Source organism: Urocitellus parryii, chromosome 7 (genome assembly GCF_045843805.1).
Source record: "Urocitellus parryii isolate mUroPar1 chromosome 7, mUroPar1.hap1, whole genome shotgun sequence".
NCBI classification, from domain to species: Eukaryota; Metazoa; Chordata; class Mammalia; order Rodentia; family Sciuridae; genus Urocitellus; species Urocitellus parryii.
The window spans coordinates 134865408-134892503 of NC_135537.1; the positions used below are offsets into that span (position 1 = coordinate 134865408).

General features: G+C 46.2%; 1 protein-coding gene across 1 annotated transcript in view; it reads left to right on the top strand.

The window, feature by feature from the left end:
• Positions 1-2286: 2286 nt before the first annotated feature.
• Positions 2287-27096, top strand: part of Trpv1 (transient receptor potential cation channel subfamily V member 1) — a 30014-nt gene continuing 5204 nt past the window's right edge. The window contains exons 1-16 of the mRNA XM_026393948.2: positions 2287-2359; positions 6549-6868; positions 7671-7837; positions 7913-8065; positions 8550-8690; positions 8849-9147; positions 9918-10097; positions 11618-11662; positions 13196-13354; positions 14763-14858; positions 16306-16376; positions 23508-23673; positions 24065-24131; positions 24806-25125; positions 26065-26192; positions 26639-26754. Of these exons, the coding sequence (XP_026249733.1) occupies positions 6582-6868; positions 7671-7837; positions 7913-8065; positions 8550-8690; positions 8849-9147; positions 9918-10097; positions 11618-11662; positions 13196-13354; positions 14763-14858; positions 16306-16376; positions 23508-23673; positions 24065-24131; positions 24806-25125; positions 26065-26192; positions 26639-26754 (2395 nt within the window). The 5' untranslated portion in view covers positions 2287-2359; positions 6549-6581. The remainder of the gene's footprint in view (positions 2360-6548; positions 6869-7670; positions 7838-7912; positions 8066-8549; positions 8691-8848; positions 9148-9917; positions 10098-11617; positions 11663-13195; positions 13355-14762; positions 14859-16305; positions 16377-23507; positions 23674-24064; positions 24132-24805; positions 25126-26064; positions 26193-26638; positions 26755-27096) is intronic.

The following is a 27096-nucleotide window of genomic DNA, read 5'->3' on the forward strand; positions in this document are numbered from 1 at the left end:
GGGAAGGGTATCCATGGAAACAGAGTAGAAGCAGCCAGGGGAGCAGGAGGGCCAGGTTCTCTCTTGCAGGCCTGGGAGTGTGCACAGGACCATTAGACTCTGGGAGATATGCTAGAATCTGAAGACTCTGTTAACAGAGGGTGCATGTTGGGTCATGGGTGCTGTCTTCAGTGGAGGCCGAAGTCACATTGGATGCTAAGGGCGTGATTCTGGAGGAGAAGTGTCAACTTCTCTTTCCTTGGATATTGCTCTGATTCATATGGTTATAAGGAAAAGGACCCTGAGGACCCGTGAGTTGAGGGGTCACTGCTGGAGAGTCTTTTTTTTTTATACTATAGATTCCACTTCTGGGCATGCAGTATGCCCACAAGGGTCAAAAGTAAGGATAGGAACCAATATTTGTGCACCCATGTTCATATTAGCCTTATTCATAATAGCCAACAGGTGGATGTAACCGAAGTGTCCATCAACCAATGAATGGATATACAAACTGGTATGGAATGAACTATTATTCAGCCTTAAAAACGGAAGAAAAATTTGATATATACTAAAACATGGATGAAGCCTGCTAATTGAAGAAAGCTAGTTACAAAAAGACAAATATTGTGGGATTTGTAGAAGGATAATAGATAAATTCATGAAGACAGAAAGTAGGAAGGAGGTTTTCAGGGGTTAGAGGAAGGGACAGTGGGTAACTGTTGTTTAATGGGTTCAGAAATTCAGTTTAGGAAAATGAAAAAGGTTCTGGAGATGGAGGGTGCTATATGTGTTTAATGCCACAGATCTGTATACTTAAAAATGGTTAATATAGTTTTAGGTTATATGTATGTTACTACCTATGGGGATCATATAGATTGAAGCTGAAATGACACATATAACAGGAAAAGATGTCTAAGCAAGGCGTGGAGTCTGGCAGGGTGGCACGGGCCTGGCTTTCACACCCAGGCCAGCAGTGTGGCCAGGAAAATTGTCTCATTGCTTGTGTCACGGATTTCTCACTTGTAAACTGGTTATGACAGCCTCTGTCCTCTAATTGTCCGGGGTTGTTCTATGGCCTGGGAGAGCAGGTTTGGGAAAGCACTTGGTAAACTGTCCTGTAGAGCCCTTGGGGGTGAGTGTACTTTAATGCCTTGACTCAGGGGTCAGAGCTCTTGAGCTTCTCCAGGTAGGGCTGCAACAGCCATGTGGTTGCTCATGTCAGGTTATGTCTGACCGTGGAGTCCTATCAGGTTCCTGAGGGCAGCTGCTAGAGTGACCTTAGCAGGGCATTTTGGTCTGTGGCCACTGTGCACATCCAGAAAGTCTTTAAGGCTTTTCTCAGCAGATTCTGGGAGAGAATCATCCAATTGTTCTCTTAATTCACTGTAGGTGATGCATGAACGTGTCCTCTGTGCATCTAAGATGGTACTAGTGGAAGTGAAAAAACAGCTGTTATAGTTTTCTGTTCTGGGGTTCATTGAATAACCCCAGTTGAGAAAAGCTGGGACCTGTCAGACCTAGATGCCTCCCGAACCCCAGTCTCTACCCTAGGTTTAGGTACACAGGAAGTGAGAGACCTAAGGGAAACAGAGACTGGGTCAAGTTTTCACAGCATCTCAAGATAGGTCCGTAAATGCCAGGCCAGGGCTGTGTGATGGGTAACATGATGGCTCCATTCCTTTTTCTTTATTCTTTTTTTTTTTTTTTGTATGTGTGTGATACTGTGGATTGAGTCCAGGTACACTTTGCCACTGAGCCACAACTCTACCCCTTTTTATTTTATTTTGAGATAGGGTCTCTCTAAGTTACTGAAACTGACCTCATACTTGTTATCCTCCTACCTTAGCCTCCCCAGTCACCACTTCCTTCTTCATTTTAAAAACAGGGCAGACTCAGGTTGCTGGGTTTTACTCCACTGGTTATGATGGTACGTTTGGGGAGCTGCTTCCCTGACCATTATGTGCAGGAAAGGTGGGTTTGGGAGGTAGAGCAGTGTTCTCCTTCCCTGAGAGCTGAGGTCGCAGCTGTAGGGCTAGTTCTGCAGGCAGCTAAGTGCACTGTGGCCCTGGCATGGCTGGAGGAGGGGCAATAGCTAAGTGGTTTCTGAAAAAGGGCAAAAATGATGGGAAAAGCTTTGGGATCCTCTGGGAATCAGAGCCGTGGCAACAGCAGCTGCTGCCATTGCTGGAAATGTTTCCTTGAGTGCCAGAGTGCGCCCACGGCCCACCCCTGCAGTACGTCCTGGGGAGGGGCCAAAGGACCCTCACAGAGGCAGGGAGGAGCCAAGGACCCTCACACCAGCCCAACTCTTGCTTCAAGTAGCAATTGTCACTGAGCTCCCTGGCACCCATCGGGTCTGCTGTGTGCCTGAGTCTAGCTGGTAAGTCCCTTTTGTTATTTGATGGTCAGTGCAGATGTTAGCTTTTAGAATGGCCAAGCTGGGCCCTGCCATTTGCCAGTTGTGTGACAGTGGGCAATTAAACCAGACTCTCAGTGCCTCATTTATCCCATCAAAAAAATGGGGATAATAGCAGTGATTCATGGAGACTCTTGCTAATGGGGTGTTGCTAGGCAGGGATTAGTTTATTCTTTTGCATCCTCAGGGGTCACGGTGAGGCTGAAGTAAAATTACTGTGCACTCAGCTTGGCTAATCGTAAGCACCAGGTAAGTGTTGTTATCAATGTTATATTTTGTTCTGTGTTGGGTGAGGAGGCTGCAGCTGCTGCTGAGGCTGGAGGTTTGTGGCTGGAGGTTTGCAGGACATTGCTCTCTCTGTGCGCCGGAGGGGTGCAGGTCTGGCTGGGGTCTTGTCCTGGCTCTTGTCTCTTTGTTCTTGGCAGAGCCCCTCTGTTTTTCATTCCTGGTTTAGGGAGCCTTCACTTCTCCATCCCTCCTGGGGAGATGCTGAGTTCAGAAGAGGGGGTGAGGATGATAGTACTGGGTCCTAGACCAGCATTGTCCCAGCTTCTCAGAATGTCACAGGTGGTAGGAGGGAGGTGCTCCCAGTGGATGGATGACTTGGCTAGAGGGACAAGTGGGAGAACCCCACTCAGATGCCTTGCCTGTGTTGGGGATGGAGGAAGGGAGCCTTCTCCCAGGTGAGGGGCAGTGTCCTGTCTGGCTCTGGAGGTGAGGGAGACCCAGAGGTCAAACCAGGTCTTGATGGGCAGGGTTGGTTTTCAGGGCATCTTTTAGTGCATCTTTTTTTTTTTTTTTTAAAGAGAGAGTGAGAGAGGAGAGAAAGAGGGGGGGGGGAGAGAGAGTTTTTAATATTTATTTTTTTTTTAGTTCTCGGCGGACACAACATCTTTGTTGGTATGTGGTGCTGAGGATCGAACCCGGGCCGCACGCATGCCAGGCGAGCGCGCTACCGCTTGAGCCACATCCCCAGCCCCGCTTTTAGTGCATCTTGATGAATTTGTGAATCTGGCATAAACCAGAATCCCCACTTCCATTAGAAGACCAACGTGTGTCCACAGACAACACAGTTGGAACCCCCCGTGATCACTGTCAAGGGTTCAGATGTGACAAGTGCATTGCTGTGGGACTCATGTGCAGGGCACACCCAGGCCTGGCAGTGAGACAATCCTGTCCCTGTTCCTCCGTCCACCCTATAGCAAGTGGCTCCTTTTCATTCCTGGGAGAAGCTTGATTCCAGTAGGAAATTATGTATAGAGTGTGTGGTGCTTATTTGATGCTTATTTGGTGCTTATCTTGCTTCAAGTAGCAATTGAATGGTTTGTGAATAATCACAAATGATGGACTGAAGGGCAGTACCTCATGGGCTGCTTCCTATTTACTAGGTTTGGTTAAATTGGGACAAGTCAGAGGGAGAGACAAAGCCCCTAACCAACAATGTCACTGAAAGATTCACGGAGACTCCTGCTAATAGGTGCTGCTAGGCAGGGATTAGTTTATTCTTTTGCAGCCAGCCTTACCCAAGAGGAGACCATGGACAGTCCAGGGAAAGCCTAGCATGGGATGTGACCTGGGTCTTATTTGCATTTTGGGTTTTGAGCTTCTTAGGATGCTTGTCTGAGTGGGAAAGGACTTCAAGTTTAGGGCTTGTACCTGGCCCCAGGGGTGGGAGTTCCTGGTCTGATCAGCCCCGAGCTTCTGGTGTGGGGTCTGGGGCTGAGTTTAATGTTCGAGAAAGAACGCCAAGCCTTTCAGAGAGGTGGTCGAGTACTGGCGATGCTCTAGAGTCAGGCCAGCTGGGATCAGATCCAGGTTCCACCTCTTTCTATCTGTGTGATCTCAGGAAAGTAACATAACCTTTCTGGGCCTCAGCTTCCACATCTGTGAAATATTTACATCTGAGAGCTCTTGGGAGAATTGAGTGTATGCAGGTAAAGGGCACAGAAGGGCTGTCTGCCTTGTGCATGGAGGATGCTCAAACATGCTGGCTATTCCTATTCCCATTCTCCTCCTATGCCTTTTATTTGCATTTATTTATATTTTTATTAATATTTATTATTATTATTATTATTTAATGCTGGGTATTGAACCTAGGGCCTTGCTCATGCTAAGACCATGCTTTACCACTAAGCTACACTCTCAGTCTCCTGTGCCTTTTAAATGACTACAGGCTTCCTATACTATGGATGGTCCTTGACAGAAAGTTTTCTTCTGAAAGCACAGGTCTCCATGCTTTTGAAGCTACTAGTGGCTTCCTGCCATCCACACAATCATGTCCACATTCTCTTTCTTGGCCTTCGAGACCTCCAGCCATCAGGTTCTAACCCACAGCCTGCCCTATAGTCCCTCTGACTTGCTCTTCAGCTGCTCTGAGATTCTGCCATCTCCCCAGCCTCTGTTCCGTCTGCTTTCCTTCCAGGCCCACCTTGTCTGTCTTTCTTCCTCAAAGCCTCCTTCAGCACCTCCATCCTTCCTGTCCCAGGCAGACTCTGGTTTCTGTCTCCCATGGGACATGATTCCTTTTAGACCCACCAGCACAGAGCTGGGCCCCTAGGAGGCTCAGCAGATGGGTTGAATGATGGGATGAACAGGTGGGGGGAGTGGCTGTAAGGGGGCTTTCTGTGGCAGGGAACACTCCCTGCTACAGGGTTCTATCTCATGGGTGAGTTAGGGAGAGACTCAGGCCCTCCTGAGAGCAGACCACAGGGGAAGGAGAATGGACTGTCTTCAGCTGTCTGCTCTGTTTACAAGCTGCAGAGCAATGAGGCGGGCTTACTTTTTTAACATGATCTGGGCATCAGATCATAGCTGATTTATTGCCATGGCCTGGCCATATGCTCTGAGTTTTCACTGTTGAACTTTCACTTGAAAATGCAGGACTTGAGCTGCCTCTTAGTCCTTCAGTGGCTATTTCCCAGACATGGCTGGAATGTTGATCTCCCCAACTCACTGCAGAAATAAAAATAAAGAGGCTCTGTGTCTAATTGTTCTCAATTCTCCCACAGAGACCAGAACAGCCTTTTCATAACAGGACAGATCAGGCAAGGTCTCTGCTCAGGAGAAGTTTGCAGGGTTCAGGAGAAGTAAAGCAGTGACAGATAGAATTTGTGGACCACGTGCTGAACTGGGATAAGGCTATGACAGTGAATGGACAATGAACCAGGCCCTCTGGAGTCGGGAGGGGCATGACCCATGCAGGGATTAGGAGGTCTTGTGCAGGCTGTAGCAGTACCATACCTCGAGGGGAGAGGCTGTCTAAGAGATGATAGGATTTGAGTGAGGGGAGAAGAAAGAAAGAGCACCCCAAGTGAGGTCCCATAGGAGCAAAGACCCCTGGGGTGGGGTGGCCTGGATATCAGGGAGTAGGATGCCCAGCTGGGTGGGAGGGAAGCATGGGAAATGAAGGCAGGGAGGAGGTGGAAAAGAGCATGAGCACCTGCTTACAGCTGTATGTGTGGACCCTAGCAGACAGCTTATCTACTGGGGTTCAGGCCTGGAGGGCCCACAAGCCCCAAATCACTTCATGTCTGAAAGTGCAGGCAGGGATGCCTGAAGTACACTAATTTCACAAAATGACAAAAAACCTGTGCTTGAGTGCGTGCACACACGTAGACAAGCCCCTTCTTATGTCAATGGTTGTGGTGGCCAGGCTGAAGGGCAGAGGCAGGTGGTGCATGTAGCACCTGGGCACCTGAGGTAGGAGGGAAGCCTAGTGCAGAGAGTAGGTGTCACTCTACTATCTATGTTCCAGGATGCAGACCACTTGACTCTTTGGGGCTGAGATTTCCTCATGACCGACCTCCTTCCTGAATGTAGTTGGTAACAACCACTTTGATGGCTGCTTTTGTTCTGATCAGGGGAGGGAGGCAGGCAGTGGTACTCATCCTCACTCTGTGGATGAGCCAACTGAGCCTAGAGAATCCCAGAGGAGAGATCCTTCTACCCCAAGCCCTGAGCCTGTGAGCTGCTCACCCTGGGGTCCAGGGGTGGGAAGTACAGTCCCGAAATCTTTAGTTCGGGGATGCTGGGGGAAGCAATGGTTGAACTTTTGGGATGTCTTGCTTCACAAGAAACCTGACAGGAAAGCAGGTAGGGGCTGAGGATGTGCAGTCAAGCTGCAAACAAACCCCATCTCTGCGGCTGTCCACAGGTTGCATACTGATCCACAGAGGATCTGGCAAGGATGAAGAAGTGGGCTAACTTAGACTCAGGTGAGTCTGAGGACCCACCCCACGAGGATTCCTGCCCAGACCCCCCTGATGGAGACCCTAACTCCAAGCAATCTCCAGCCAAGCCTCACATTTTCTCCACGACCAAGAGCCGCACTCGGCTCTTTGGGAAGGGTGATTCAGAGGAAGCATCTCCTATGGATTGCTCTTATGAGGAAGGTGAGCTGGCCTCCTGCCCAACCATCACAGTCAGCTCAGTTGTCATCATCCAGAGGCCTGGGGATGCTCTCACCTGTGTCAGGTAAGTCTAGAGTCCCCTCCCTGCCAGGGTCCCAACCAGCTCTAGGGGCAGCAGGCCCAATCATGGATACAAGACAAGTGGTCCCACTTCTAGGTTAAAGGCCACAAATCTGGGAAGCTGAAGAGCTTTGGGAGGTGGTCTACCCCAGAGTCTGCACTCTTAAGACCCCTGGGACTCCTGGTTACTGTTGTTGGTGTATATGCTGATCCTAGTTGCCCGTTGATGGCTAGGAATTCAGGCCTGGAATGCTTACCAGCCCTAGACACTTGACTCAAGGTCAGGATATTTTCGACAGGACAAAACAGCTCCAGTGAGAAGCTCACCAGTCCTCCTGTATTCTCCAGACCGCAAGGCAGGGAGGACTCACAGGCTGGCTGATTTCTGGGAAGTGGTAGGATGCCTTTATAGTTAGCAGGGGCCATGCAAACCCCTGCCTCCAGTGCCCTCCAGGTTACTGCCCCCTGAGCCCCAGCAGAGAAGCAAATGAGCTGGGTGTTAGTGGAGGTGGCAGTGGTGAAGACTTTATCAATGACACCTACAGTGTGGGGACAGAAGGGAGACACATACACCAAGGGTCCCTGCTACATTGGAATCCTGGAAGGTCACCTAAGCTGAGGTGTGACTTTGGGAGATACACACACACACACACACACACACACACACACACACATATATATATACATATATTTATATTTTCCCTTTGGTTTGCCTTGAGGTTTGGTCATGTTTTCCTGACAAGCTACAAATGCCCCTGGACCAAGGAGACATGAAGGTATGTGATGAAGGCCTTATCTGTCCCCAGGCAGCTGTCCCAGGACTCTGTCTCTGCTGGTGCTGAGAAGCCCCTCAAGCTCTATGATCGCAGGAGTATATTTGATGCTGTCGCTCAGAATAACTGCCAGGAGCTGGAGAGCCTGCTGCCCTTCCTCCAGAAGAGCAGGAAGCGCCTCACGGACAGCGAGTTCAAAGGTGGCCCCCAGAGGGTTGGCTTCCTGGGAGGGGCCCTTTGCCCAGGTCTTCTCTGACTCTCAGTCTGTCTTTCAGACCCCGAGACAGGGAAGACTTGTTTGCTGAAAGCCATGCTCAACTTGCACAATGGGCAGAATGACACCATCTCTTTGCTCCTGGACATTGCCCGGCAGACAGACAGCCTGAAGGAGTTTGTCAATGCCAGCTACACAGACAGCTACTACAAGGGTGAGGAGGGTGGCAGAGTTGGGCATGGATCAGTCCACCTGGAACCAGAGGGGGGCTCTTATTCCCCTGAGCTCCTGACTCCCTGTACCAGACACTGTTGGTTTTTCCTGGTTCTGATGGCTGCCTTCATCTTCTGCAGTTTTCTCCCTTGGCCCTGGGGTCCCTGCCTCCCTCCTGCTGATTTGGTGGTCCCTGGCCCTGGAAATCATGACCTTTGGCCTCTCTACTACCATTCCTTGCCCCTGGGCAGTTTTGACAACTGTACCTTCTTGTTCTCAGGAGTCTCTATCCTGTCTCAAGACCTTCCTGGGTCTCCTTTGAGGATCCTGGCTTGGCCTTCTGGGGTGGGGAGGGGTCATTGACATACTTTCTGTCCAGTTCCTTCAGTAGCAGCTGCTGCCTGCCCAGGGCCCTTTCCTGGGTGTACCTGTCCCAGCCCCTACAGGACTATGATCACAAAGCCAACTGTGAGCATCCTCCATAGGCCAGACGGCACTGCACATTGCCATTGAGAGGCGGAACATGGCACTGGTGACCCTCCTGGTGGAGAATGGAGCAGATGTCCAGGCTGCTGCAAATGGGGACTTCTTCAAGAAAACCAAGGGGCGACCTGGCTTTTACTTTGGTAGGAATGCCATATGGCAGACACTTGGCTTTTTCACTTTTGCTAATGGGATGTTTGAGGCAGAGGCAGAGGCAGAGTCAGAGGCTGAGGCAGAGGGAGTTGGAGGCCCTGTGGTTCAGGGACCGCCAGTCTCACCATGAGCCCCGTGTTGGCTGCAGGTGAGCTGCCCCTCTCCCTGGCTGCATGCACCAACCAGTTGGCCATTGTGAAGTTCCTGCTGCAGAACTCCTGGCAGCCGGCCGACATCAGCGCCAGGGACTCAGTGGGCAACACAGTGCTGCACGCCCTAGTGGAGGTGGCAGACAACACGGCTGATAACACCAAGTTTGTGACGAGCATGTACAACGAGATCCTGATCCTGGGAGCCAAGCTCCACCCTACATTGAAGTTGGAGGAACTCATCAACAAGAAGGGGCTCACACCGTTGGCTCTGGCTGCCAGCAGTGGGAAGATTGGGGTAGGGAGGGAACTTTATTCTGAATTGGGGACAGCTCATGGTGTGGGTGGTGTGGGAGAGGATGGTGTGTGCCCATGGGGCTATTAGAGTAAGTCAGAGAGACTGTGAGCTGCTGAGCAAAACCAGCAAAGCAGACATGGCCGTTTCTGATTTCCAACTCTTCAGTATCACCAAGTCCCTGGGGTCCGGGTGGGGCTGGGGCCTATCTGGGATAGCGTTGGCGGAAACTAGGGAGAGAAAGAAAAAGTTGCTGTTGGTGTTTTTCCATGGCAAGCATGGTTTTATGGTAACAGGGAATGCCCTGAGGGGATGGTTTCGGGTAGGCCAAGTCCAAATCCAATGGGGGTACATAGATGATGCCAGGCCATAGAAGGCTGATGGAAGGGTTGGGACTCTTGGGAGTTGGAGGAAAGGGGCTTCTCAATACCAGGGCATTCTGCAAGATTGTCCATGCTCGTCTGAGCCTCACAGGAGTCTGACTTTATGCCCTTGGTTTTATTTCTTGGATTTTCTTTTCTGTTTTCTGGCTGTCCTTCACTGAGGGATGGTAGAACTAGGGGCCCAGATGTGGTGGGTCTGATGTGGCTGCCACTAGAGTCTGAGGCAGCAGCAGGTCCATTTTGGTGGCGGTCAGGAGCAGGTGGGGGGCTTGCCTGGGTGGGAAAAGATTGATTTTCCCAGCAGCATTCGTGGACTGACTGCACGGAGCTGCAGCCTGTGTGGAGCTGGGCCCCCAGCTGGTTTCTAACCTGTTCTTACGCCCAGCGCAGGTCTTGGCCTATATTCTCCAGAGGGAGATCCAGGAGCCTGAGTGCAGACACCTGTCTAGGAAGTTCACTGAGTGGGCCTATGGGCCCGTGCACTCCTCACTCTATGACCTGTCCTGCATCGATACCTGTGAGAAGAATTCAGTGCTGGAAGTGATTGCCTACAGCAGCAGCGAGACCCCTGTGAGTGGCCAGGACTGACACCCAGCCAGGGAGGGCTCCAGTTATGTTGCACCCAGCCTCACTCTAGCCCTGGTCTGGCTCTACCTGGTTTCTTTTTTTTTAATATTTATTTTTTAGTTTTCAGTGGACACAACATCTTTATTTGTATGTGGTGTTGAGGATTGAACCCAGCGCCGCGCGCATGCCAGGCGAGCGCGCTACCACTTGAGCCACATCCCCAGCCCTCTACCTGGTTTCTCAGGGTGAAAACCTACTGCCCAGGGCCCATGTCCTGCAGCCTCATATCCCCCTTCCTTTCTACCAAATGCTTTCCTGATGATTTTTATACCAGAAAAATAGGAACATTTCAGAAGAGCATAGTAGAAACAATCCTCCTTTTCTAAACACATAGCTTCATTTTGATTACATAAATGGAAATCATTGCTGAAAGCAGACTCCAGCCCCTAGGTCTGCTTTAGGAACTTAGAGCATCACCTCAGATATAGGAAGCAGGTGAGTGGCTTTTCAAAGCAGTGGGCACGATGGACTATTCGATAAGTGGCACTGAGGCCAAAATGTAATTAAATAAAATCCCATCCTCATCCCTACAGAAAGACATTCCAGATAAAATTCCAAACATAAAATAGCTATAAAGGAGTAAACAGAAAGTATAGAAGGATATGTGTATAATCTTGAAGCAAAAAAGCACCCCCCCCAATTTTCTTACTTAATTGTGTCTTGTGGATAGTTTTATATCTAGCACATATGGGTCTATACTTTAGCCTAGTATTCATAGTAGGGGTAAGGAGTAAATGTCTATACAAGGATATTTGAGTTATTTGCAGTTTTTGCTACTACAATGCTGCAGGCCACTTGGCCATAGGCTTAAGATATTTTCAGTGAAAGATATGTGGAATTGGAATTGCCAAATTGAAAAGTATGTTCACTTAATATTTTCATAGCTACTGAATCAATAGATGTGTCTATCACCTGTAGATATACAACTGTATGCTGACCTGCATATTATCATCATCATTATTATTCCTCCTCCTCCTCCTCCTCCTCCTCCTCCTCCTCTCCTCCTTCCTCCTCCTCCTCCTCCTCCTCCTCCTCCTCCTCCTCCTCCTCCTCCTCCTCCTCCTCCTTCTCCTTCTCCTTCTTTTGATACTGGGGGTAGAACCCAAGGATCCTTTACCACTGAGCCACATCCCCAACCCTTTTTATTTTTTATTTTGAGATAGGTTCTCATTAAGTTGCTAAGGCTGGCCTGCAACTTTTGATCCTCCTGCCTTAGCCTCTTGAGTCACTGAGATTACAGATGTGCAGCATCATGCTAAGCAATCTTTTTTAAGAGCTAGTTTTAAAACCGTGGAGCCAAAAATCCTATCTCATTGATATCTGAATTCTCATTTTCTTGATTGCCATGAGTTAGAGCATTTTTTTATGTGTTTATAGACCTTTCATGTTTCTTTGGTGATTTCCTATTCATAGTCCTTTGTAATTTCAATGGGACCATTTGCTTCCTTTGTTTTGGTTTATAGATGTTCTCCTTAATAATGAATCAATCCTTTCTCTGTGGAAGTGTTGTAAGTATTTTATTTTCTCCCAGTCTGTCTCTTGGCTTTTAACTTCATTTATGGCATCCTTTTCTTATAAAAGGTTCTCATTTTAATAGGGTCAGACTGGTCAGCTTTTTTCTTCTCTAGTGACTTTTTCTTCTCTTGTGACTTACTTAAGGAGGATCTTTTCCACTGAAAGATTATACACATACTTTCTATATTTTCTTTTTACTTGTTTATAGGTATTTTATGTTTGGCACTTTATCTGGAATGTCTTTGTGTAGGTGTGAGGATGGTGTTTTGCTTAATTATTCTGGTTCCAAATGAAGATCTCAATGCCATCTTGTTTACTGCCTTGAAAAGCCACCTCACCTGTCTCCTCTTTCTAAGGTGATACTCCAAGCTCCTAAAGCAGACTTGGGGGCTGGAGTTTCTGCTGTCAGCAATGAGGGGCTGCCATGTGTCTCATAGGGTATATTTATAGGAGCAGAGTCCAGCAAAAGTGAAGTTTCCCTGCTCTGCCCTTTTGGTCCTCACTTGGGCCACCATGCTGGATCTGGCCTCTGTCTCAGAGTCTCAGATGCAAGAGTTCCCAGAGAGGTGGTCCAGAGAGGAAATGGCTTCAAAAAAGGACTGAGAAGTTTGACCTGGGGAAGAGATAGCTTTGGGGCTACCTCTGTCATCTTCATGTCTCCAAAGACTCTCGGGGGCCAGGAGTGCGGGCTTGTCCTGGGGCCATCCAGCTACAGCTGGGATCATTTGTGGAAAGTACAGAAGGCCAACTTTACTCCAAAAATAGATGTCTACAGTTAGTTTTTCTCCATAGGCTTCTTGAGGGAGTAGGGAGGTTTCTGTTTCTAAAGGTATTCAAGAAGACACTGAACAGGGACCACATTGAGAGAGCTCAACATTGGGCTGGGGCTTGACCTCCATGGCCTGGGAGAGGTCAGGATGACTGATTTTGGCTCATATATCCTGAGGACACCTCAACCTTAACAGTCTCTGGATATGAGACTTGCCTCAAAGCACACTTGTAAAGACAGTATCTGGGCATGGAGCTCCTGCTATTGGAAGGGTCTGCAAGGTCCTTTCACATTTCCTGCGTAATTGTCACCCCTACCTGATCCAGGGCTGGAAATGTGTGAAATGAAGAATCCAGAGGTTCCTTCCTGCCCTGCTTCAGCCTCTCCCCCAGAAGCCTTGTGCCAGGCTCTGCCTGAACCAGCTTCTTCCCATTTTTATGGGAACAGTAAGGATAAAGGGTCTCGGGAATAAGTCATCAGGGATAATGGACTCAGAATGTTGAGCAATGCTGTGGCTCCTTAAGTGAGCACTTAGGTTGTGTCCATTTTCCCCTCATTCATTGTACACATGGGGACACCAAGGTCACAAGGGTGGGAAAGCCAGCCAGCCCACTGGCTGCCCACTAGTTCAGACCTCTGGTAACCCTCAGCTGCTGGGTGGTCTGAGAAGTGGGTGACATGGATGTGAGTGTGCCACGGGCTGGTGTAAAGCAGTTCCTGGTGGGGGAGTAACCCTGGCTTCTTTCTACTCCTTTAGAATCGCCATGACATGCTCCTGGTGGAGCCTCTGAACCGACTCCTGCAGGACAAGTGGGACAGATTTGTCAAGCGCATTTTCTACTTCAACTTCTTTGTCTACTGCTTGTATATGATCGTCTTCACCACAGCCGCCTACTATAGGCCTGTGGATGGCTTGGTGCGGCCTAACTGTGGGCCTTGGTGGTGGGAACGGGGTGGGGATGTGGACATTTCCATAAGACCCTCATGTTCTGGGTCAGAACCTGCCCTGGACTCCTTCCTGGCTCACTGAAGTGGTGGAAGGATCATCCACAGGTCGTTATTTCCTTGGGCTCAGTCTTCCCTGTCCCAGGCCATCCTAGGCACCCACTCCTTTCCTATCTAGGCACCTCTCCTTTAGCCTTGTGGTCCTGGGAGGCTGAGCATGTAACCACTGAGGTCCCTGATTGTCTGGGAGGGGAATACTGAGAAAGAATGCAGGTCAGGAAGCAGCTGACCCCTGGACTGGCTCCAGGGTCCTGGGATGGCAGAAGGCCTCACACCCTTACTACCCTGCTCGTCTGCCCTGTTTTATGCATTCTGTGGCTCCTAATTTATTTCCTAGATCAGGAAAGAAGTGCAGTTGTGTTACTTCTTCTGGTCCACCCTGGGCCATCCATCAAGTTAGCTTAAAACCAGATATATATATTTTTACTTCTATGAAGAGCCATGAACTTCATTGAGTTTTTGAATTGAAACTCGGTCTCATTTAATACCCAGAACACACTTAATTTGCTGCTTTTATTTCTGGGACATCTTGCCTTTTTTTTTTTAAAGAGAGAGAGAGAGAATTTTTAATATTTATTTTTTAGTTTTTGGCGGACACAACATCTTTGTTTGTATGTGGTGCTGAGGATCGAACCCCGGCCGCACGCATGCCATGAAAGCATGCTACAGCTTGAGCCACATCCCCAGCCCCCTGGGACATCTTGCTTTTAAATTTAGTTTTAAAACTCAGTTTCATAGTTAGGTGAAGCCTGATTTCTATCCACCTAATAAGACCAATTAATGACTTCATTTTAAAAGAAAGGAGAAATGTACTAAAGACAAGTTAGTGAACTAATAATGCTTATCAAACATCCACTCCAGAAAATGGTGGAAACTGCACCCTTAGGTGTGTGGGGGATGGTTTCTCTCTCCCTCATCCTTGGAAAACTCTGACACTCTTGGGTGACCAGGTGTGCACCCTGGGCAGTGAAGGCAGCAGGATTCATATGGCATTGGGTCTGTGAGATGTCTCCTCATGTCCCATCACACAACTCCCAGTCAAGCAGAGCTCCGAGCAGGGACATTGCCTGGGAGACAGTAGAGCATGGTACACATGCTTCACTTAGCACCTGGACTCTGCCACTGTGGAGAAATCAGGTCCCACAGAGGGGCCTCCTTGCAGGTGTCCCCATAATAATAATGCATTATCTTTATGTCTCTCCTTTTGGAGGCTGTGCCTCCCAGGAAGAGGCTGGGTCTTAATTACAGGGCTTTGCACCTGGTAAATGTTTGTCGAGTAAATGAGTGAATGGAGTCACCAACTTCTCTGCACCTCACAGCCTCCCTACAAGCTGAAAAACACAGTTGGAGACTATTTCCGAGTCACTGGAGAGATTCTGTCTGTATCTGGGGGAGTCTACTTTTTTCTCCGAGGGGTAAGCATTCTTTCCCACACTGTGACTTTTCATTATCACTGAGATGAAAAGCCAAAGGAATTGCTCATCACTCACTCACCTTTTTATTTATTGTATTCATAATGACCTGGCTGGTGTTGCTGAGGGTGTGCATATGAAGCTGAGGTTCCTTCAGGCATTGATGATTAGGTTCAGGGATTGCCTGTCCCCACTGGCCCAGGGCAGTCACTGTTGAGATAGACAGTAGTGGTTCTCGTTGGCCAGCCTCCCACTGAATGTAATATATATTGGGGATTTAACTCAGGGGCTGAGCCTCATCATTTTTATTCTGAGACAAGGTCTTGCTAAGTTGTTTTGAGCCTTGCTGAATTGCTGAGGCTATCCTTAAATTTACAATCATCCTACCTCAGTCTCTTTACTCGCTGGGATTATAGACATGTGCCACCACACCCAGCTTGAATATAATATTTAATTACATGTATAGGGTGGAAATGTTTTAAGTAATAGGATCATAACTGATAGTCTAACTCATCAAACAGTCTGTTAAAGCTCAGAACAATGAAGGGAACTTACTCATATATCAGAAGTATTTTATTTTAATTGCAAACTCATGCAAGCATATTTCTTGGCCATTCTCACATAGCAGCAGGCTTTTCTTTGGATGCAGGTCCATGGTTTGGAATTTTATGTCACCGTGCCTGCAAAAGCCAAACCTATAATGAAAATATCATTTATGTTTTCATAATAGAGAGGAGCTTATATGCATACCAAGAGATCTGAATGCAGAATTTGAGATTATAATTTTTGACTTCTAGTCTTTTTGGTCTAAGCTATATCTACTTTTAAAAAATTTTGCTTTATTGGTGAGGCACTGTTATGGAGTGTTTACAAATCACTGGACTTTGTCTTCGAAGAAACAACACTCTCTCTTTTCTCACAGAGTATGTATTATAATAAAGTATAAAGCCACAGCAGCAGGTGCAGCTGTTGAGCGTGAGCATGACAAACAGAGGGTTAATCTGTGGGAGGAGGTGGAAGTGTGTGTGTGTCCTCATGGGGACCTCCCAGCCCCAGTGGCTAATCTGGTGATTAAAGTGCACTGGAGGCAGGATAGAACAGTTTAACTATAATGTTTATTTAAAGAAAAGTGAGAAAAAAAGCAATTAGAAAAAAAAATTTCCTAGTCTCTCCTTTAAATCCCAGTGATTGATATCATTTTAGTGATTTTTTTCCTTCCTGAATTTACTTCTAGGTATAGTTGTAATTCCACTCTATATTTTTAAAACAAATCACTCCAAGTCACATAATGTCACCCCAGTAGCCTGAGCCATGCTGTTCCACTCTTCATAATCTCTGTTTTAACACACTCCAGTGTCTCATTATGATGCATTTAGGAAGCATTCTGGGGGCTCCTCATTGAGTCACATCTAACATTTCCTGGGACCTTGCTCTGTCTTCTCACTTTCAGATTCAATATTTCCTGCAGAGGCGGCCATCTATGAAGACCTTATTTGTGGATAGCTACAGTGAGATGCTTTTGTAAGTGACACTTTGACTCTTATACCTCTTTTGTCCCTGAGGTGACAGAAGTCCATTCTCACTCATCCTCTTTCTTGCACCTGGCCTGGCATAGAGGTAGGGCCTTGCTAAACATGTTGTACAATTATGAAAGGCACTTGGTAGATATTTGTGGGATGAATGAGTACTGAGAGTTTTCCTTCCGTGCCAGATAAGTACCAGTTACTGAGATTGACTGACAGTGTCATAGGCTCATATGACAGAGTCTAAGTTAGATGTGCCTGTTCACTTTTCCAACCATTTGTCCTTTCCTCTGCCATTCACTGGGTTAGCACTGGAAGACTGAGATGAAATAGATATGGTTCCTGCCTTCAAGGAATATCACATCTTTTAGGCAGATCTTCTTAACTTGACTCTATTGACATTTTGGACCAGATAATTCTCAGTTGTGGTGGGGAATGGGCTGTCCTGTGCCTTGCAGAACAGTATCACTGGCTTCTACCCACTAGAAGCCAGTAGCTTCCCCCATCCTCCAGCCTTGACAACCAAAAATGCCTGCGGATATTTCCAAAGGCCCTTCATTTGGTATGGGATGTACATGCCAGAATTGTTCCTATTGAGAGTCACTGCTTTAGGAAGAGATGGATAAACAAAGGCAGCTATAAAACAATGTAGATGTCCCAGGGAACCACTTTCCTTCATAAAATAAGCTAGAATCTCCACACAGCAGCATGCACGGGGCGGGGGTGGGGGGTGGGGGTGGGGTTGGGGGTGGGCGCCTTTTGGACAGGGAGGGTCCCATCTCCCGGGATCTCAGCTCCCAGCCTTTCTTCCCATTCCCAAATTGCTCTCATTCCTGGGGCCTCTGACTTCACAGCTGGCAAGAGCAAGGAGGTGGTTTCTAATCCTATGTAAGTTAGCTTGTACTTAGGGGGTCATAAACTCTGTTATTTCCCACTAATCTTGAGATACTTATTTTTTAGCCCCAAAGGGCAAATTCAAGGTCTATAGGGTTAGCACAATACTGATTTGCTTAAGAGGAGTAATGTTCTCCTATGTAGGGTTATGACAGTAAACTCAAGAACCTATTCCTAGAAAGACCCATTGGGATTATGTTAAAAAATACATAAATGTATGTGTGTTTACACACATTGTGTGTATATATATATGTGTGTGTGTGTGTGTGTGTGTGTGTGTGTATATATATATATACATAAATGTGTAATATTTTGTGTATATAATATATATTACATATATATGTATAACATTTTTATTTTATCAAATCGTCTCTTGAATATAGGTAAAAACTAGTACAAAAAGCTTATAATCTAATATAGGAATTTCTCGTTCTAATTTTTGTTCTCTGTAATCCTCCTTCCCTAAGCACTTTCCATTCTTTTGGCTCCTTCTTCTGGCATTTACACAGCTAGTAGATGAGGATGTTACGGAGCTGGGGCCTTCCAAGAAATGGAGGCAGCTCAAGGACCCCTCTTCAAAACCTGATTCTTGCAATCAAGTCAGAAAGATTTCAGACATGTCACTCAGAGTAGCAGGAGTGAGTTTATTGAAGGGGTAGGAGAAGGAAAAAGGAACAGTCTCAAGGCAGAGAGTGGGTTGTCTCAGAGAGGAAAGGGACAATGTTCTTCATTTGCCCTTCAGTTTTACTGGGAATCTTAGAGAAGTTTCCAGAGAGTCCTGCTCAGGACCACCTTTTGACTTTTGACTGACAGCAGGGTGACATCAGACTTTCAAGTATCCACTGTCATGGCAACTCTAGATCACCTTGGCCCATGGTTCTAATTGGATTCCTAGTGATACATTCTTACAGGTTTTATGGCTAGGAGAAACTATTTTTATCTTCCAGAGTTTCAGGATCTGGTCACGAAAGCCTCCTCCTTCGAGGTAACTTGGATTCCTCTTATCAACATTATTTTGAGCCTGCGTTTCTCCTGCAGACTGTGACATAGCCTGTCTACCGAGGCCAGGCAGGGCTGCAGGTACATTGCATCTTGGAAAAGAAAGCATGTGGGGCTCAGTACCATGGGCCCATTTTATAGAATTATTCCCTGAATCTCGTGTGTTCCTACCATTCACACCTGTCAGTGCCACAACAAGAATTTATCATTTTTCTTCCCAGAAAAAATGATAAAAAATTTTTCTTCCTCTTCCATTCTTCCAATGTGGTTATAGAAGAGTTTTTTGTTTTAATTTTTTATTTGTTGTAATTAGTGTTTGTATTTTTATGCCTCTGTAAATATTCTTTATGATTGAGCTTCACTATATTTCATAATCTTTCTTCTTTTTTCTGCTTCTTCTAAAGTGATCTTCTTTTTCACTTGTTCAGTCTCTGTGTGTGTATATGTGTGTGTGTTCTTCCCATACCTCCAAAAGACTCTTGGTACGATTTTCCTCAAAGTCAGTCCCATAAATCACATTATCAGAATCACTTTTCAATATTATGCATATTGGTAGATATTTTTTAAATGTGTGTTAATTTGGGAATGTCTGCATGGAGGATAAATTCAATGATATTTTACATTAATTTACATTATATTAGATACTGCTGCTAGATATATATGTAAATAGTTTGTATTTGCGAGGGCATCTATGATGGAGTGGTATGTGAAATATAAATTAAGCTTTTCCCAGCCTTCCTGTTTCAGTCACTGACATTTCCCTGGTAAAATTCCTATAAGAAGTTTTCCTAATGTCTTAGGAATTATCTGTAACCAAAAGAAATAACATTATATTTGTATTATTTGAAGTTTAAAAGGCAGGAGTTATGAATTGATGAGGGAATGCATATGAATAAACAAAGCCTTTCTCATTGTCAAAAATAAATAAATAAATAAAAAGGACGGCAGTTGTAGCTTAGTGGTAAATCACCCCTGCATGATTTTGTACTGGGTTCAATCCCTAGTACAAAAAAGGAAAAAAAAAAAAAAGAAAGAAAGAAAGAAAGAAAAAGAAAAGGTGGTATAATGGTAGAGGACACACAGAGATGGCAGCACTCAATGTGCCTGAGTCTCAGGTCACATCATTCCCATTCTCTCATTGTCACCTTAGAGAGAGCCCTTTCATTTCTCTCCTAAATTGTCTCTCTTATTTTCCAAACCCTATGTTTCCCTCTTTCATGGTTTATTCCCTTGTTTTAGGAGAGGACATCTTGAACCAAGGAGAGAAGTCATGTGGTGAACAAGAAAGGAGAAAAATTTCTTTTAAATCTTGCATGTCTGCATTATATCACCACAGTTGATCGATAATCTGATTGGTATAAAATTCTTTAAAACTCAAAGATATTTCTCCATTGTTTTCTAAGCTTCCAGTATTATAGATGAAACCATTCTCATTCTGGATCTTCTATTAAGATGTTTTTGCTTTTTTTCTTTGTAAATCGATTGCATCTTCTTTTAGTTCCTACTGTTCTAAAACTCAATGATGTATTTTTAGATGGGTTGATTTTTTAAATACTTAATGGTGTATTATAAAGGATACTTTTAAGGATACAAATAAGCAAGCCAGATGGCGATACACAGGGCAAGGTCTGAAAGGGTCCCATGCACAGGCTGAGCCTGGGAGCTCTCATCTCTTTGGAGTTGGGGTGCACCACCTTCCCATCATATGGATGAACTCTCCTCAGCCCTCTTGCAAGCTTCCACGTGTTCAGCTTCATGGATGCACTCAGAACCCTATCTTTTAGTTTTTCTTCCTTTTTTTGGTAGTGGTGGTTGGGGAGACCTCACTATATAGGCATGATTGCTACTGCTAATAGATTAGGTGGGGAAAGCCAGCAAGGGCCTTTTCAAATTCTTCTTGGCCTCTCTCCAGGATATGGCACAGGAGTCATCTGGAATGTTTATCAGAGAAAGGTAGGTTGGAGAATTTCTTTACGACCAGATCTAAGATAGAAAAGCAGGGGAAGATAAGGATTTTTATGACCTACTTTTGGAAGGAGTTAATGAGCCAGGAATCATGGACAAAACCCCCAAAATATGTAATACAACACTGGGGTTTCTACAACTCTAAAGCTACAACCTCCTTGCCTCATTCCTCAATTTCATATCGGCCATGCTTACCTGAAATCGATCTAAATTCACTTGCTACTTAATTGTCAAATCCCCAATTCTAATTTACCTTATTTTTCTATAGCATTTGACAACGGTGCCAAACTCTTCTTTTTTTTTTTTTACTGATTATAAATTTATATTCAACTAATGTTGGCACAGATGGGTTGATTTTGAGTGTGGGGGTGGTGCAGGGGATAGAAACCAGGGCCTTGTGCATGTGAGGCAAGCACTCTCCCAACTGAGCTATATCCCCAACCCCAGATGTGTTGATTTTTAATCTAGTATTTTTAGAATTTACTGGGATCTTTCAATCTGGAAATTTATGTCTTCTTGCTTGGGGGTATTATCTTGAATTATTTCTGGGTCTCTCTTCTGGAATTCCTATGATTTATATTTTGAATCTCCTGAACTATCTCTGAATTAGGTTTCTTAAATTTTCTTAATTTTGCATTCTCTTTATATTTGTCTCCACTTCCTGGAAGATCCAAATTAACTTTAATTTCCAATATTTCTAATGTGTTTATCATTTTTTATATCATGTTTTAAATTTCTAAGTGGTCTTTTAAAAATTCTGTTCATTCCTTATTTATAGCACTCTGTTCTTTGATGGATGTGATATCTTCTTTGTTTCTCTGAGGCTATTAAACAAATTGTTTTAGAAAATTTTCTTCTTTTTTTATAGTTTTTATTTACTCAAAGTTATTTTCCATTTGTTTGCTTGGGTTTTTTTTCTCTCTTTATATTAGAGATTGTCCTCAGAACATCTGGAAATTCATGACATCTGCTTATAACTAAGAGTGGAGAATTGAAAGGTAGTTGCAGTCTCTTTTTCAAAAAAGTTAAATCTATTTTTTCTCTTTCCACATTTTTTATTGGTGCATTGTAGTTGTACAGAACGATGGGATTTGTTACTATATATTGGTACATGCACACAATGTAACAATATAATTTGGCCCATATCATTCTCCAGCACTTCTCCCCTTTCTCACTGCCTCTTACCCCCTGGTCTCTTACCTCTACTGATCTTTTGATTTTCAAGAGATCCCCACCCCCTCCATGGTTGAAAGTTATTAATGTTGGATGAGAGTATCAGTTCTGAGCTTCACAGCCAGCTGATCCAGACAAACCATTTATTGGAGAATAACAAGTCAGTCTATTTAGGTTTTTCTTCTTGGTTTTGTCAAATTTCACATAGGACATTTTTTTTTTCAATCTTTGACCTGGAAGGAAGAAGTCTGGCTGCCAGCTTCCCAAGAGCTGAGTGGAGAAAAAGGGCTTTCTGTTACCTATATTGTGTATAATTCACAATATCCCTGGTTTTGGTAACATATCAATGCTTTCAATGGTGCTAGGTGAACTGGGGTCCAAAGACCCTTTGTTTTATTTTCTTAGGCCTCCAGTCTTATTTTTGGGCCCTTTTAACCCCCTCTGGGGATTTCTAAGCCTTTTGAAACTCCTTTTGAAGGTTAAAAGTGTTGTTCCTCAGATTTTCTCATGTCTGGCTTTGTATTTGGGTTCTTGGGTCTGCTAAGTCACTTTCCATTTGTCCACGATTCTCTAGCTCCTCATATCCATATGTGGGAAAACCATTTGTCATCAGAGACAATCCTTTACCTATTTCCTCTGGCATCAGTTCTCATTTGGCCCAGGGCTCTGTAAATGCTGAGGAATGTTTTTTCTTCGCAGTTGAACTAGAAGATAGATTCCACTTAATGAACCTCTTTGTGGATGTCAGTTTTCAGCAGACCCACCTCAGCACAGTTGAGACTTTTTGCTGGGTTCTCTCACACACATGGGAGGTGAGGCTGTCCTTGTGGTCTTTTGTGTAAGTGCAATCAGGAGGACTTCGTGGAGGAGGTCATGAGGAACAAGGAGACCCAGGATAAATAAGAAAGAAGGGACCACAGAACAGACATGTCAGGATCACCTAGATGTCTTCCACCTTGTCCACTGGACTAAGGACCTGAGGGACATTTTCTCTGGCTCTGTTGCTGAGTCTGAGGGTGTGGCCAGAAATCCTGCTATGGGTTTTCAGGAGAGCATGGCCTGTCCCTCCTCATAGGCTTTAGGCTTTTAGGTTATCAGTTGTCCCATGAGGTTCTTGTTCTTGGAGACTAAGCAGGAAGGTTGTTGTGCTAAAGCAGTGTTTCTCAGCTTTTTTCCATTATTGAAGACATATTTTGAAGACATTTTTCATAACTAAGTACCCACCCCCCACATGAAATTTTAACACCACAATTATGTGTCTGTTTATGTATGTATGGTCCACAACTTGTAGTGATTCAACTTAAAATTTTTTTGACATTATGATGGTATGCAAATCATATGCATTGAGCAGAAACTGTGCTTTATTTTTATTATTGTTATTTTTTTTTAGTATGGGGGATTGGACCCAGGGGTGCTTAACCACTGAGCCACATCCCCTGCCCTTTTTTTTTGCCTTTTTTTTGTTGTTCTTTTTATTTAGAGAAGGGTCTTGCTGAGTTGCTTAGGGCCTTGCTAAGTTGCTGAGGCTGGCTTTGAACTCGAGATCCTCCTGTCTCAGCCTCCTGAACAGCTGGGATTTTAGGTGTGCATCACCTCATCCAGCTGTGATTTAAAATTTTAATTTGAATCTTTTCCTGTGCTATCCATATGCCATATGATACTCTGTCATGATGCTGGGCAGTGACAGGGAGCTTCAGCTTCCTGTCAAACCCATAATTACAAAAGGAAACCACCATGACTCTTCAGTGTGCTGTGTTGCTGAACTATGATGTTCAGTAGGTTAGACATATTCGATGCATTTTCAATTTATGACAAGTTTTTCAGGGTGCAACCCCATCACAAATCAAGGAAAATATGTACTACTTTATACCCGTGCTTTATACATGATAAGACCCTCCACTCCCAATCAATTTTGCCCCTTAGGGGTGGTGATATTGCCCCCCCTGAGAATACATGGATTAAAGGAAGCAGGACAGCCTGCCTTAGCTCCTACCATGACCTGTGGTCTCAGTCTTCAGGGAGCCTGAGGACTTCTGTTCTTGGGGTGCCAGGCCTCCCAGTTACTTGTAGACAGAGCTTCCTATTCTTCCACCCTCAGCTTTGTGCAGTCCCTGTTCATGCTGGGATCCGTGGTACTGTACTTCAGCCACCGCAAGGAGTATGTGGCTTCCATGGTGTTCTCCCTGGCAATGGGTTGGACCAACATGCTCTACTACACCCGTGGCTTCCAGCAGATGGGCATCTATGCTGTCATGATCGAGAAGGTGCGTGCCCATAACCAAGTGGTTTCTCCTCAGAACCTATTTACCATATGGGTGAAATACTGTCCCACAGACTCTGTCCAGCCTCCTGGTATCTTCTGAGGCGTTGCTAGTTTCACTCCCAGCTCATCCTTGAAGAATCAAGCAGTTTGGACTGTCCTGGGTGCCGGGCTTCCGAAACTTGACCCCTCTGCATCCTAGGCTCCTCTCTCCTGACTGGAGCAACAGCCATGGGGGGAAGGGCGGATGAGTCTCTTATGACACCTGAGCTGTGAGGCCTAAGCCTCCTGCATGTTCCCTGGTTCTGCTCCAGGCCTCCTCCCAGGGCCTGGCCCTTCCCTTGCCTCCTCCCAGGGCCTGGACTTGCCTCTGATAAATCTGCTCTCTCCCACAGATGATCCTCAGAGACCTGTGTCGGTTCATGTTTGTCTACCTCGTTTTCTTGTTCGGGTTTTCCACAGGTAATGGGCTTGGTGGGGGATGGTGGAGGGCTCCAGCTCACCTTGATTTCCTGAGGCTTCTGCCAGGGGCTGGGTGGGATGGACAGATGTGTGCCTGTGGGTCATAGGGTGGATGGACAAAGAACACACAATGAGCCCCAGAACTTGGAAATGGGATTCATAAGATGGCTTTGGTAGTTTTTGAGGAAGGAAGTGCTGTTTGCCTATAGTGACATTTCTTCCAACTTTTCATTTCATCATTATTTCAGACTTAATGGCAAGTTTTAAGAATAGTACCAATAACTTCTCTGTATTCCTCACCCAGATCCCCCAAATTTTACCAAATTTAAAAATCACTCTCTATCTACCTACACACATCCACACACACACACATACACACACACCTACCTCACGCTTCAAAACCTGAGAATAAGTTTCACAAGTACACATTGATTTGTACATTTAACATTTTTTCTAGCACATAATGATAAAGTTCTTATTATAACAAAGGAGTATATTAAGACAATTTTCTGATAGTTTAGAAGAAGGAGTACTTTAAAAAAACCACACACACAGGTCTTTCATGGCTGAGCAGCATTCCTGCTGCAAACCCATCCTGGGGTAAGGGCTGTATGTCAGGGCACCTGGGGACTTGGCTTCCATCCAGTTTTCCCCATTCTCTCCATGGCCTGCAGCGGTAGTAACACTGATCGAGGATGGGAAGAATTACTCTGAGCCAGTTGAGTACACATCACATAGGTGGCGGGCTCCTGGCTGCAGGCCACCCGACAGCTACAACAGCCTATACTCCACGTGCCTGGAGCTGTTCAAGTTCACCATCGGCATGGGTGACCTGGAGTTCACGGAGAACTACGACTTCAAGGCTGTCTTCATCATCCTGCTGTTGGCCTATGTGATTCTCACCTACATCCTCCTACTCAACATGCTCATCGCCCTCATGGGGGAGACCGTGAACAAGATTGCACAGGAGAGCAAGAACATCTGGAAACTGCAGGTGTGTCAGTGGGGTGTGCTGCTAGGAGGTGTCTGTGGCTGTCTGCTGGCTGTCACATAGTTGAACACATGAGCTCCTGTGGTATTTGGGGAGGGGGTGGAAAGCCCAGCTAGGCCAGGGATGAGCAGCGGTACCCTTTAGCTGATGCCCATCCCACAGGGTTCTCTGCTGAGCATGGGCTGCACAGCATTGGGTTAGCTTAGCGGGTGTTCATAGATGTTGTTTGGCCATGGACGGGGCAGCCCTGGAGGGAAGGAGATGGAGTGCTCAAACCTGTGGGGTGTCCACCACAGAGGAACTTGATCTGGGGCAGACACTGGAGATCAGACTCAGGGTGCAGCTCACATGGGGAAGAGCTCCAAGAGCTCCTGTCTGAGCCCTGTGGTCCACACCTTCTTCCCCAACTACTGCAAAAAAAAAAAAAAAATGATCACTCTTATTAAGTGGAATTTACCCAAAGATAGGTCCTGTTCTAAGTGTTTTGCTCACCTGATCTCATTTAATCCTCCCATTCAATGGAGTGGATTCTATTACTATCCCATTTTTGGGTGAAGGTGTTGAGGGACAGAGATGTCAGCCACCTGTGTTCCAGGCCACACAGCTGGTAAGTAGCAGAACAAGGATTCAGACCAGGTGCTCTTGCTTCTGAGGTCCTGCTCTTAACTATCACCCTAGGTTGTCCTTTCATGAGCTCCTCAGTGAAGGGTCTGGGACACTCCATATCCCAGCTCCCTGATATGGAGGCTGAGCTCCCTTCCTGGAGTGTGCACCTGCCATGCTATGGAGACAAACCTAGTGTAGAAGGTCCCTGAGGTCCAGCTTGGAGGCATCAGGGACAGGGAGAGCCTCTGGAGGGGCTGAATCCTGGAATCCAGCATGGGCAGTCAGAGTGGTCCCTGATGAGCCCTCTGCCTCTCTGCACTTTGTGTCTTCCTGCAGAGAGCCATCACCATCCTGGACACGGAGAAGAGCTTCCTAAAGTGCATGAGGAAGGCCTTCCGCTCAGGCAAGCTGCTGCAGGTGGGGTACACACCTGACGGCAAGGATGACTACAGATGGTGCTTCAGGTAATGCCCAGGCAGAAGTGAAAGCCGTGGAGCTCCAGGACCCAGTCATGGGTGCCAGGGGCCCTCCTAGAGCCAGTTGTGGGTACAGAGGCTGCCTCAGGATCTTTTGGGACCTGTTGTAGGCCAGCTGTAGGTATGAGGGTGACCCCAGAGCTTAGCAGTGGGCATAGGAGATCCACCTCAGATCTTAGCAAAGAGGGATGCAGACATTAAATCTTAGAAAATGTGAAATGTCCAGAAGGGACCACCTAGTGAGGAAGGCCAGGAACAGGAATCCAATAGTTAAAGTCCTTGGGCCTCATGGTATGGTTAGGGAGGGGGTGCTATCCAAAAAGTAGGCCCTCTCCACCAGCTGTGTCTCCATTCAGATCTGTGGGTTTTTGGGATCCGGAAGCCGCACATGGCCCTGAGGCAGCCAGCTCCCTGACCTCTCTCCTCCCCTGCAGGGTGGACGAGGTAAACTGGACCACCTGGAACACCAATGTGGGCATCATCAATGAAGACCCTGGCAACTGTGAGGGTGTAAAGCGCACCCTGAGCTTCTCCCTGAGGTCAGGCAGAGGTAAGGCATGCAGGTCCATGCTGTGTGTGGAGGGGCCCTTTGCTGGTGGCCTGATGTTGGGCAGGTGGGTCCCCTACTCTTTGTAGGCCTTTCTTACCCCCTCAAAGGACCTGGGCTCTGTAACAGCCCTGTCACTGTGCAGAGGCCCAGGGAGGTCCCTCCAAGGAGGCTGCAGGATCTGAACTCAGCCCAGGTGAGTTCTTGATTTATGCTGTGAGAATAATTACAGAATATGTTAGAAGAAGACACAAGCAAAGATTTATTTAAGGACAGCAAATGTATCCACACACCAAAGGCAGGGGCAGATGCCTTTCAGAGAAGAGCAGAGTGATGATGGGTCCA